Source organism: Anabrus simplex, chromosome 4 (assembly GCF_040414725.1).
Source record: "Anabrus simplex isolate iqAnaSimp1 chromosome 4, ASM4041472v1, whole genome shotgun sequence".
Taxonomy (NCBI): domain Eukaryota; kingdom Metazoa; phylum Arthropoda; class Insecta; order Orthoptera; family Tettigoniidae; genus Anabrus; species Anabrus simplex.
In genome coordinates, this window is record NC_090268.1 from 416,223,786 (window position 1) to 416,238,147 (window position 14,362).

General features: G+C 37.1%; 1 protein-coding gene across 1 annotated transcript in view; it reads left to right on the plus strand.

Annotated features, from left to right (window-relative positions):
* LOC136872052 (protein FAM174C) overlaps positions 1-14,362 on the plus strand; it is a 77,494-nt gene that overhangs the window by 45,620 nt on the left and 17,512 nt on the right. Inside the window, exon 2 of the mRNA XM_067145898.2 lies at positions 7,506-7,648. Coding sequence (XP_067001999.2) covers positions 7,506-7,644 — 139 coding nt within the window. The 3' untranslated portion in view covers positions 7,645-7,648. The remainder of the gene's footprint in view (positions 1-7,505; positions 7,649-14,362) is intronic.

The window sequence follows — 14,362 nt, forward strand, 5'->3', positions numbered from 1 at the left end:
GTGTTCTATTAATGAGATGAGAGTTAAGTGATGGTGTTCCTAGTGAGAGGAAATGTTGTGATGTGTGTCACGTGTCTATACCACCAGGATCCGAGGGATAGTCGATATGAGGCGGTGACGTGAGGTAATTTGAGTGAATTACAGGAGGAGTAATTGTGTTCGATGTTAGGTAAGCATCGAGATGTATTTAGTGGTAAGTCAGGAAGAACACGTATATGAGCATAAATTTGTAGTTCATGACCATTCATCATTTGTGGGAGGTAAGTACCCCATTCAACTTAAATATGCTAGTGACGTTGAAGAACGGATAAACATTATGCTGGATTACGGAATAATTCAACCATCTTGTAGCCATGGTATTGATTCTTTAATTGTTGTTGCCAAGAAGGATGGATTTATTGTGATATGCAAGTTAATAAGGACAAAATTGATTCAGTTTGAGTGACAATGTGCTACTCAGAGTTCCATTTTCATCATCTGCAGAGGCGGGAAATATGTCTTTCTTTTGTATCAGGGGTATTTCACTATTGTGAACCTTATCGGGAAGTGTGCATATTCCTTAAAAAATCAGGAAGGGGATATTGTCGGTAGTTATAGTATTATAAAATTTAAAGAAGTACTTCACGTGAGATTTGTTGAGATAATAATATGATTAATTTTTTTGAGAAACTGGCAAAATAAAACTAACATTTGCGATTTGCGTATGAACCAAGTGTCGTATTGGTGCATTGGAAGAATAAGTGCTACATTGTCATGTATTGTGTGACAAGTGGAGAACGAGACATTGAACAGTTATCTACGATAACAGTATGCAAGAAAAGTTCTCATAGTTCATAAAAAGTTTTGATATGTTAAAAAAAAGAAGAATGCTGTATGTTCATTTAAAATTATTTGTATGTGTTCAATTAAGTGTTATACTCTTGTGAATTGTGTGAGAAGGAGAGAATGGGACACTGGATAGTTATCTATGATGACAATGTGTGAGAAAAATTCTCATATCTGTGATATTTTATAAAATGTATGGATGTTGAAAAAGAAAATTATTGTTGTATACTCATTTAAAGTGTTTATATGTGTCAGTGTTATATATGCCATTGTGTTCATAAATCAATCGATTCTTTGTTCTTCGATTTATTTATGAGGGAGGCGAATTTTAGCGGTTCAGATCCCGTTACAAGGAGATATCTGTATTATTATTATTATTATTATTATTATTATTATTATTATTATTATTATTATTATTATTATTATTATTATTATTTCATCTGTGATATTATTACTATTACTGTAACTATTATAATTGTTCAGTTCAATTCTGCAATGCTTGTCGTTTGCGTGATTGTAGTCAAATTGTTACGTATGTAGTGTGTGTAATAACTTGTGACATTGTAACATTGCAAAATACTGCTGGAGTTATTGCCGAGTCATCGCTACGTCATCGTGTGCATTTAGCAGTGAGCTCACTTCGTGGGAGTTACCTAGAGTGCCGCGGGCGATTTCGCCATGGTGTGTAACTTTTGTCGCGAGGTGAGAGTAGATCATAGTTATTGCTGGGGATTGCGTAGGTGTATCAACCAACATCTATAAAAGGTGGCTGTATATTGTAGCGTCAGTCATTATTCAATTGGAAGGAGAGGCCACAGTTGATCAGAGGAGTGAACGAGATGAAGAGGCCTCAGTTGGTCGTTAGTCATTAATCAAACGGAAGCTGAACAGTGATGAAGTCAAGTATAAAGTGAGACGTCAGTCAGTTCAGTTAGATGGATACACTTGCCATGAACTCGTATAGGACAGACTTACCAAGGAGTCATCAGGATGCAGAAGAAGCAGTCACATGGATAGATCACCAAATTAGGCTTGACACATCTACAGCAAACACCAGATCAAAGGAATACGTCGTAATTACACTCAAAGTGTTGAAGGTACAGTCAAGTGAACCAGTGAGGGATAAATTTTGTGTATAATAGTTAAATATCCGGTCAAGAAGAATTCAAATTCATGCCTAGTTTCTTTCAGTTGCAATGTCATAATTTCATATTCTTATCTGTTTTATCACAACAGTTCTTACTATTTTTATTGAAATTATTTCAATAATATATTTTGTTCTATCAAATTAATTTATCATTTCATTTTTAGAGTAGAATCATCTAACCTCAAATTTAATGGGGAAACTGAACGTCAATCTCCTTTTCCCAGAACATATATGGTATGTTGTCAAAAGTAAGCTTATTACCCCACACCCTAGAGATATTCAAGAATAGGTAAGGTAAGGGTTATTCTGCCCGAAGGCAGGTCAGAAACTCCGCAGAGGTGTTCCTGAGCCGGAGTTTACGTGCGGTAGGGTGGCAAGTTCCTTTCCGCTCCGCCATTCCCTTACCCCCACAAACAGCGCGTGGCAACCCATCCAACTCCTGACCACGCCCAATGTTGCTTAACTTCGGAGATCTCACGGGATCCGGTGTTTCACCACGGCTACGGCCGTTGGCATATTCAAGAATCTCATTCTATTATTGCTGCACTGAGTTGTAGCTGGCGCCCTTCAAATAACGTATGTGTAAGTAAGCAGGTAAAATCTAAGTGTGAGTACAAGGCCCGATGATTGTGTATTTTATTTAATGAATATTAATTTGTATGTCTTTAAAATTAGTAGAGGAGTTAGGAACTTCTCAGTACATCAAACTGAACTATTTCAAGAATGAACTCTGGTTAATTTGCGATAGTTTTGAAATAGGCATTCAATTAAGAACCTCAAGAGTGAACTTTATTTTCATATTAAGTCAAACTGATTAATTATTTCAAGAAGAAACTTGATTTATTTCATTATTTATTTAGTTTTCAATTGAGCGTTTGTTTGAAACTTCAAGAATGAACTTTGACCATTTTACTATAATTGTCTATCACTAACAGAATTCAAACGTCAAGAATAAGCTTTAATTGCTTTCAAGTGTCAACTTTTGATGATATGCTAGTTCCATTTAACAAGGATTCAATGACATCACAGGGAATTTATTTACATTTGCCAATAGTAATAAAAGTTGGTGTGGCCTGCTATGCAATATTTATTCAACTGCAATTCCCTCTCTGTACACTCTCCTGACCTAAGACCGCACACACCCTACGTACTTCTCATGCTCGGTCACACGCGTTGATTAAGTGCGTGTCAGTTACTGGTACAAGATATATATATAAAAATGTGTTCCAAAGTTGTTCCAAACTCTTCACTCGAGAGGAAAAGGATGTGAGAATGAACATTTTATGCTGACCCCCTTGAAATAAAATGCCAATTTATGCAATGGAAGAGTCCTTCCCTTACAGTTATGAATTTCATTGGTTCCGTATTGAAGTGGGATTACAATAAAATTAAATTCTTTCAAGGTCCACCTATTCAATACAATGACGTTTTATTGTGATTTAATCACATGTCAAATAGTCAAATGGTACTAGTTTCGGCATCTATGTGCCATCATCAGCCTTAAGTACAAATTAAAACAAGATATATATTCCTAAAACATCTAAAACACATTTTAACTCATTATAAAATAACATACAATTAATGTGGTGATACATGAAATACGAGAAAATTATGATACAATTGGTGTGATATAAAATTCTTAAAATTCCGGCTGTTCGTTACATAATTCAGTCTGTGTGCATCCGGGATAAGTGAATTTTTACAGTTGTATGCTGTCTATGTGAATGACATTTGTTCCTTTAGATATTAGGTGGTTCCAGGGAAGTTTACTTTGATCATGTAAGATCGTGATGTATTTAGAGATGAATTCCCACTTCAATTTGAACCTGAAGGAGAAATAGCCAAGTTAGACATTGTAAGCAATGTGTGGAAGTTACTAGAAACATTAGAATCGTTGAATGATGATTGACTCACCTTCAGCAGCATGTAAACGTGTTGTTTCACAGACGGAGCCGGACGAAGTGTGTGGGCACGGTAAAGGAGGCGAGGGGAAGGAAGGAGGCGGAGCTCTTGTGGGGGAATGGAACTAAGGCGGGGCGGAAGGATGGGGTAGTGGGGGTAATTGACGGGAGTGTGTATTCCGGATTACTTGGAAAATCGAACTGTTTTTCGATAGTTTGGTATTTTTAAGCCAATCGATTAAAAGATCGAAAAGAATATTGGGTTTCTCGTAAATCTCATTTAAATTGTAATTGGGGTTAAAATATTGGTCGCAGTTGATGTAACAGCTTTCAGTTATATTCATTATGGGTCCCTTGTTTACTGTTTGAAGAACTTCCATATCTTGTTCAATGTCGGTAAATTTGTGATTAGTGTTGTGCATATGTATACCCATGGCGGAGAACTTATTGTGTCTCATCGCGTTGACGTGTTCCGAATATCTAATCATAAAGTTGCGTCCTGTTTGACCTATGTAGGAGCTGTTGCATTCATTGCATTTTAGTCTATATATTCCAGATTTGGAGTAGATACTGGGGGTATTGATTGATGCAGAGTTGTGTAAAATTTCGGAGGTTCTATTGTTAGTTTTGAATAAAATTCTTACATTGTGTTTTCGGAAAAGGTTGGTGATTTTGTGGATGTCATTATTATAAGTGAAGGTGGTTGAGATAGGAGTTTTTTCTTTTTCTTTTATGAGTTTGGTTTTAGGCCTGTACCTATATTTATTTATTATTTGTTCTATAAACTGCCTGTTGTACCCATTGAACTTGGCAATTGCCCTTATGGTATTAAGTTCGTTATTAAGATCTTTCTTTGCCATGGGTATGGCGAAGGCTCGATATACCATGCTATTGTATGCTGTACGTTTGTGCATTATGGGATGTATGGAATATTTGTGTATAGTGTTAGCAGTTTGTGTAGGTTTCCTGTATATTTTGTAAGACAGGCCAGATGTATTTCTAATAATGGTTATATCTAGAAAATTGATTGCTTTATTGGTTTCTGACTCTAGTGTGAATTTAATGTATGGGTCAATACTATTCAAGTCTTGAAGAGTGGATTCCGCGTTCTTGATTGATTCATCCATAATGACGAATGTGTCGTCTACATATCTAGCCCACATGATAATATTTGGAAAATTGTTATTATTGATTTTTGTATGTTCTAAGTTATCTAAATAAATATTAGCCAAAATTCCTGATGAAAGTGATCCCATCGCCAGTCCATTCTGTGGATATATAATTTTGTCGAAAACAAAGAAGTTATTGTTGATGACCAAGTTTAGAAGCTGAATGAAATCTTGTATTTCTAGTTTGCTAAGAGAACTATGTTTACTTAGATTATTTTCAATGATTTTTGGAAGTTTAGAAATTGGTATGCTCGGGTACATATTTTCTATATCAAAGGAGTGGAGGGAGTAGTAGGTTGTAGGTTTAATACCTTTAATTTCTCAATCAGTTCAGTAGTGTTTTTAATGGATTTGCTGGAGAGAAAGTGATAATTTTTTGTTAGGAAATTTTGAATGAATTGGGATGCTTTGTAGAGTGGACTGGGTCTGTAGTTGATAATGGGTCGGATAGGAATATTAGGTTTGTGAATTTTAGGAATATATATCTTGTTTTAATTTGTACTCAAGGCTGATGATGGCACATAGATGCCGAAACTAGTACCATTTGACTATTTGACATGTGATTAAATCACAATAAAACGTCATTGTATTGAATAGGTGGACCTTGAAAGAATTTAATTTTATTGTAGAGTCCTTCCCTGAGACAGAAAAGCATGAGCAAATCCAAATTTAAAGTCACGATGATATTTTTTTTTTTTTTTTGATATCAGCGAATCATTGATGTTAATTGGGTGTCACAAGGTCAGACAGTTGACCAGGCATACTACAAGGGTGTTTTAGAAACCCTCCTTGAGCAGGTCAGATGGAAAAAACTTATAATGTGGAAGAATTACTCCTGGATCCTGCACAAGATCCCTTTGTTGGAACATCCATCGTGCTCAACAGATTAGGCCTCCTGTGACTTTTTTTTTTCCCCCACCAAAGTCAAGTCTGCATTGAAAGGAACCCGTTTTGCATCTCTAAAAGCAGTGAAAGGAAAAGTGACAAAGCTGATGAACAGCCTTACAAGAGCGAACATACAGCATTCCTTCCAACAATGGAAAATTGCTTGGAGCCAAGGAAGGAGACTCTGTTGAAGGGGATAATATTTTCAATATGTAACTTTTTTATAAAGATTTTGAAGTCTTATTCCAGTTATTTTATATCCACACCTCTTATAATGGGAAAGAACCTGGATTGGAACACAGTTGACAAGCCTTAATGATGGTTGGGTAGGAGAAGATGAGAAGATACCATTAAGATGTTGACCTAGCTGGAGATAGATTAGGGAAATTGGTAATAATTTTTCAACAAATATTTTTATTGATTCTCTTGTTTAACCCTTTTGCGCTCAGTGCGCCGATTTATCGGCGTGAGAGGTTATGGCGAGAAAGCTCACGGCACCGATCATCGGCTCTGACCTACTTAGGGATTTTGGTCATTTGCGTGGCTGTTAAATGGTAACAGTTGATCGTGACAGTAATTTAAAGTGTTGAATTTGCATTTTACTCTACAGATATATCCACCAGACCTACAAAGTATTTTTATTTTCGACAAATGAAATCTGTTGACCATGAATGCTTATGTTGTGGTTATTCGAAGTTGTTATTGCATGGATCTGTTTTGGTTGGCTTATAAATACAACAATTTGATCTTGCTATCAGTTTAGTTTAGAGTTTATTTTGCTTCTTTGGTATATCATGTGTTCGCTGTACTTTGCGAACTATAATTTTACTCCTTCTTATTACTCCGTTGTTGCACGTGCTTGCGTCATCTTTTTGTCGTAATGGCTAGGCCATATTCAAGGCCAAATAAGGCCGATATCCTTGAATTTTCAGATGATTTATATAGTAATAATGACCTTCTTTTGCTGAAAGTGATTCCCATTATGTGGGAAGTGACACAGTCACAGCTGCTCACCGGTTATCAGCCCATGAGGACATGACATCGGTGGCAGTTACGTGTACAGTGAATAACTTTGTGCCATGCTTCATAAGTGGATTGCAGCACACACATCATATTGATATCAAATTATTCAGAACTAAATGTTCTTTCTTTCGAGTCTAAGAGTAAAGAAGAAAGACGCAATAATGTCTGATCTTTCTGTCATTGACAACCATAATTTATTGTTTTAAATTTATTTTCAAAGTTTAATAATTTTTTTGGCTTTACAAATATACCAATAATAATATGCCCAAGGTATATTCATGTCTGAAATGCTCATAGTTTTCTGTATTAGCGTGATTTATTTTATGTTAAACTGTTTACGTGTCGATTTTTTTTTTTTTTTTGTAATTTGGTTGGAAAATCACAGAAATTAGTTTGAGCTTCTTCGAGCAAACCCCTACATATAGGTTGAGTGCAAAAGGGTTAAAAATATGCAGCTAATATGTGCATTTACTTCCCTTGTTGATCATCCCCTGCTATCGTAAATCTGTTTCGTTCATTATTGAACATGATAATAACAGTTATTGTCTTGTACAGATTAAGAAGAAAGAAAACCACTGTTAGAAAGTATGGAATTCTGGCGAGTCGAGAAGATGTGGAGATGACTCCACTGGGAGCAGAGGATGAGGATGAAGACACAACTTTGTTTGATGTCAACAGCCATCCCAGACCTTGACAGTGTAAGTATCTCATTAAACTTAGTACATGTACCCTGTACACTTCAGCTGAGAATTTCATCACTGTTTGACCAGTCATTTGCAGATGTTAGGCCCCTTTAAATGATAGTGATCATTGTTGTTATGACCATTAATTTGGAAGCAGCTGTAATACAGTACAGTTGACTCTAGTTTTATTGAACTCCGTTATTGTGAACTTTCAACTATAGTGAACAAAAAGCATTGGTCTCAATTTACATTAACCCTTAGAATACATATAGTACTTTTGATGTCTCTTGGCACAGTCCATAACAAATTGTAGCTTCCACCGAGAGTCTCTGTCTAATTTATGGCTGTGATCGTATGGAAGCTGCTGAGGTATGAGGGGTGCTGTGTAATGACATGCAGAACAGTGCATCTGGATGCTGTGAAAGGTGCTGTAATAGCACATTCTGGCTTACTGAGGAAAGCAGTGGCAAACGACCTCACTCCTCATCTTGCCTAGTATTCCTCATCATAGTGCCTCATTGGCTTTTGCAGTTTCCATATAATGGCCTAATCTTCGATGGTGTTTTTTGAGAATTCAACCAGTCTCTGGGCTGATAACTGACGGATACTGGGGAGAGCAGCCCTATCCAGGGAGCAGTGTCCCGCCTATGCGAGTCCCAGAGCACACTGACCCGGTGTGTAATATCTGGTAAGGGTTCCAGCTCAGGGTTACAAGTGAAGACCTCAGCGGCATCTGCACCGGAGAAGTTGAACTTTAGTACAGCAGAGATAGCGAAAGGGGCAGCCCTGTACTTGGGGATTAATATGAGTACAACCTGCTGCCTTGCAGGTTGGATGGGGGGCTATCAAAGGCCAAGTGAGAACACCCAAACAGAAATATCCTCACAGCTTTAGACTTAGCAGGTCAGCAAAGAGAGACATTGGAATTGCTTTCAAAACTAAAAGGAGCCTCGGATACCATAATAAAATCTGAATGCGACTTCATCTTTGCATGGCTCCGCTAGGAATGACTGTCAGCAGCCTGATGTTAAACAGACCCATGCCAAGAGACAGAATAAGACATGAATTGGGACTTTAAACATCACGACCCTGACTTCCAAGTGTGAAGAGCTCTTTGATCTCATGGAAAGAAGATAGAGGTCCTAGGGTTGAGTGAAACGAAGTGGAAAGGGAAAGGTGTAAAATCTCTTTGTAAAGGTTAGGCTCGCCACTGGCATGGCAATAAAAATAAAGTACAAAATGGTGTAGCATTTCTCCTAAGTAAACACTTAGATGCAGTTTCAGACAGAATATGTCAGCGAGAGGATAATGAGGTTACGATGGGAAACAAATAAGATCTTGATCATTGTCCAGGTGTATGCACCACAGTCTGGTTGCACACAAGAGGAGAAAGATGCCTTTCTGGAGGACAACGTAGACTGCAGGAATTCCTATTGGGTTTGGAAGTGATTTTGATTCACAAGTCATGAAAAGTGTCTCCGGTCCCTCTCATTCAGGATCTTTTCTCCAACCACAATTCTGACCAACATTAATAAGAAATTAAAATGAATATCCACCTATTCAATATCATTTAATATGTCGAATCATTCATACAATGGGAACTGTTTCAATCCCATTATGGGTCATCTTGAGCCATGGACTAAAATTGACAATATGTAGTACAAATACAATAAAATTAACATGTTAACACAGTTATGTTTAAACGTAATAGTGATTGGAGATCTTAATGCCCAAGTTGGTGTTGAATGACAGGGATATGAAAATGTGATTGGCCCCAATGTGTTTGGAAACAGGAATGAAGAAAGAAAGCAGTGCTTTCTCCAAGTGTTCGCATGACTTTGCCCAGGAATTTCATCTCCTGACACACTGTCTACATCACTTACCGTTTCTTATTGTATCTGCATAGTTGTGTCCACAGGCTGATCATCTTCACTTTAGAAGCCCTCAGTTTCTGAATCTTCCACTTGCAGTAGGTCCAGCATTTTGTCCATGTCGGTGTTTACATGGTACCCTATAAAAATCAAGGTTTTACATTTTTATCTTGAATTCTGGTTGTTTTTTGTAATGCTTTTTATCCCTCCTCCATCATCATCATCATCATCATCTACTAAAGGGAATGCCTTGTCGCTGTAGCCACATCTGACGATCTTCTGCTAGCCTCTTCATATTGCATTATGAACCACATGCCAGTTCACTGATGGAGTTCCTGATGTATGAGATCCTTGGTCATCCCCTGGGTCTCTTTCCCAGTACTTCAATGATTGTATGGAGAAGAGAGTAATATCTCAGTACGTGTCCAAGGAACTTCGTTTTCCTCTTCTTTATCGTATTTAATAATCATCGATCCTCCTTTACAGTTTTAAAACAAGGTCATTTGCTTTTATCCATCCAACTTGTTTTTGTAATTCTTCTACAAAACCACATTTCTGCAGCCTCAAGTTTTGTTTCTTCCCGTTTCCCGTATGTCCAGCTTTCACATCCATACAGTAGCACATTCCAAACTGAGATGGTTGTTGAGCAATAAGTTTTTCTTGGTTTGGAAGGCTTGTTTCGCTACCGTTATTCTTTCCTGAAAGGGACCTGTTATCTGAGGTAATGACACTATTCAAATAGGAGAATTATGTGACTTGTTCTATCACTGTGTTATTTAATTCTAAGTTTTTTTCTAGCTGTAGGCTTCTTTTTTTCTACTATCATTAATTTTGTTTTCTTTATAATTATTTTTAGTTTAAATTTTTCTAAGGATTTGTTGAATGTTTCTAGCATTTTGCTCATATCCTTTTCAGAAGGGTAGCAGTAGCATCTGCGAAGGAGATACTGTGCACCTGAATACCATTAAAATTCACCCCTTTCATTTCTTGAACTGCATTTACTATGAACACGTTAATGAGATATGGTGTCAGTGGGCACCCTTGTTGTTCTCCTCTTCTAATTTTTGCTTCTTTTGTAGTACCATTAATATTAACTTCTGTGGTTTGTGCTTTATATAGATTCAGAATAAGGCACCTGTTTTTCCAGTCAAGTCCCTTATTCCCCATTACTTGAAAAAACAATTTCCACTCAAAATTATTGAAGGCTTTTTCCAAGTTAATAAATGTTAAGTTTTCCTGTTGACTTCTAACCTTCTTTCCAAAATTTGTCATAATGCTAATTTAGCCTTCCTAGTTCCTTTTTTTAAAATTCTAAAGCCATATTGATCATTGTCCAATTGTTGTTCTATTTTTCTTCTAATTCTGTCTTTAATGATAAGTAAATCTTAGAAACTCAAGAACGGATCGCTAATGTCCTATGATTCAAACAATCTCATACATTTCCTTTTTATGTGGAGTGTAATTGTTCTACTTCAAATAAAATTGGTTGGTAAGGTTCCTTGTTTGTAGCATTCATTAATCACTTCAAACAATTTTTCATGGTATCATCACAGTTTTTCAAGTTTTGCTGGAATGGCATCCACACCAGTGGCTTTGTTCTGTTTTAATTTAGAGTGCGCTGCATCAAACTCTGCTGTAGTGATGGGCGGTCCTCTTTGAATTTCTTGAACTGACTCCACATCTTCCAAATATTTTTCAATTTGAGAGAACAGTTTTCCATCTTTTTTTTTTTTAATACCACATTGCTTTTAGTTCTTTTCTTACTGTAGCCCAGAGATTTTATCTTTAAGTAAGCTTTATCAGAATAACACTTCTTCAAAACTTTCAATTTCTCTACTTACTTCTTTCATTCAGTTGTCCTTGACTAGTCGGCATTTCATTGTTATCGATTTTTTTTTAATGCTTTGTATTGTTCGAATTGTATTTTTTTTACATTCCATGTTCCAATAAAGAATTTACTATTTTCCTTGCGAGGATTTTGTGGGATAATGACCGGAGAGGCCTTGCTGTTGTTCCCACTCCTGCCGAATCTTCGCTTCCGATCTCCATGATCAGTAGAATCAACTTCCTCATCAGAACTCAGCATGGCTACTATACATGGGATATCCTTACCATGTTCCTTTCTTCAATGAGCTCTAGAATTTCTGAGGTCATCCATGGTTTTCTTGGTTCTAATTTTGCTCTACCAAGGATTTCTGTAGCAGCTATTTCTAAGCCACTTTTTATATCATCACATCCCAAGTTCCTTTTTTTTTTCTTTATGTCGCACCGACACAAATAGGTCTTATGGTGACGATGGGATAGGAAAGGGCAAGGAAGTGGAAGGAAGCGGCCATGGCCTTAATTAAGGTACAGCCCCAGCATTTGCCTGGTGTGAAAATGGGAAACCACAGAAAACCATCTACAGGGCTGCCGACAGTGGGGCTCGAACCCACTATCTCCCGATTACTGGATACTGGCCGTACTTAAGTGACAAGTTCCTTTTCTTCACTTTGAAAGCATCCTTGAATGTTTGTAATACACTAGAATCTTGAAGACATTTAGGCAACACTTCTTCTCAATAATAATTATTAAATTAATGTCAGAATGGTCCAACTTGTCAATACTATAATATGCAATATTATTGAATTACATTACTAAACTAGGGTCTAGTTTCAGCCTTGGCTGGCCATCTTCAACCTTAATGTAATACATGTAATAACTAAACAAATGTGCAAACACACAAATGACATATAAACAAATGTACAAACACACAGTTGACATTAAAATCTGGGATGAACTATGTGTAAAATTTGAAAAATTAATTAGGCTCTAAATTCTTAGGATCTGGAGTATGCTCATCATCCAGACTCTTTCTTGCATAAATATTCATAGAATTGTTAGTTTCATCATTGCTAATTATTACAATTTCAGTTGCAAAAGGGGAACTGGTAAATGTTGATTCTGTGGTCAGATCGTCAATCACCAAATGTACTTGAGTGGTGTTAGCAGTATGCAAGTCACTGGATGCCACTGTAAATAGCCACCAGCTAACGCAGAACTGCTAGATAGTGTTTCCACATTAATCAATGTAAATAAAATGAAATGTTCCCATAGTGCTTGTTAAAATCGTGCTGGCATGCTGTTGGACATTGTCAAGACGACACATGAAGATATGGTTCAAACTGACACATTCTTAATTTGTGGCTGGTAACGTGAATAAATGATAGATAAAATTGGATAAAATTAATGAATTGAAGGAGAGTGTGTGTTAGTCAAATGGCATAGGTTATATGAGACTTACCTCTTGTTGCAGCATGTGGTGCAAGCCTATTGTTGTGTGCCTCATACTAACGGGTGTGAGATTCAAGCGAAAAGGAAGGGGCGGGGCACTATGGCCACTTCTTCTGTCTGAGTGTTTGGAACTTCTTGAATTTGACTTGACGTTTAACTGCATCAAGAGTGTGATCACTGTCAGTTTCTGTATCTGGGTAACTGACTGGATTTCACTTGATTTCTGCACCTCTATTTAACCACTATATAGTCAATCTGGTGTCGTCTTGTATCTCCAGAGGCCTTTCAAGTATAACATCTTCTTCTGGGAACTTCAGAACATGTTTGATATAACCATCTTGTACTGGTCACAAAATTCTAAGTCTTCTGCCTCTTGAATTTGTCTCTCCCGGACCAAATTTACAACTGTATTTAACATTTTCATACAGAAGCATGAAAATTGCCCATCAAAATAACATTGGCGTTCTTGTCCACAGTTTCAAATAGTTTTTTGATATTTTCATACATCTCTTCTACATCGTCATTCTTACTGTTGGTAGTGGGGAAATATTCTTGTATTAAGACCAAGTCTACTGGTCTGGCTTTTACTTTCACCATTAAGATTCTGTCATTAATATGATAAGTATTCTCAACATTGTGGGCCTATTTACCTCTATCTATGAATGTCACTCCACCACTTCCAGTTCTATTGTTGCCAATTCTGGTGACCTCAGATCTGAAGTCATCATTGCCAGCCCATCTTGTCTCACATACACCCAGGATTTTTTTTTTTTTTTTTTCACTATTTGTTTTACGTCGCACCGACACAGATATGTCTTATGGCAACGATGGGACTGGAAAGGCCTAGGAATAGGAAGGAAGCGTCCGTGGCCTTAGTTAAGGTACAGCCCCAGCATTTGCCTGGTGTGAAAATGGGAAACCACGGAAAACCATCTTCAGGGCTGCCGACAATGGGGTTCGAACCCACTATCTCCCGAATACTGGATACTGGCCGCACTTAAGCGACTGCAGCTATCGAGCTCTGTGTCCCAGGATATCTAATCTGTTCTTCATCATTGAAATTTTTAGTTCCTCCAGTCTTTCCAGTTTGAGCAATGTTTTTACATTCCATGTTCCAATAAAGAATTTATTATTTTCCTTGCGAGGATTTTGTGGGTTGACAACTGAAGAGGCCTTGCTGTTGTTCCATCTCCTGCCGAATCTTGGCTTCCAATCTCCATTATCAGTAGAATCAACTTCCTCATCAGAACTCAGCATGGCTACTATACGTGGGATATCCTTAAAATCTTTAATGTAGTAGTTTCCTGTTGCTTTCTTCCTCCTCATGCCGTTGACCTATAGGTTCTTCCATCTTGCTTTTCATTTTATAACTGGGAAATAGCAGACACCTGTACTGCAGTCAGTCCTAACCCATACAATTATGCGTGTGGTAAATTCATTAACTAATACTGTCAAATAATATTCAGACAAGTGTTAGTCTTCCATTTATATGTATTAAAAAGTTAAACGTAGGCTAAAATACATATATACATATAAGTGAAAAATAACAGCTTACTTATTTGGTGTGCACCTCTGTCCACCATTT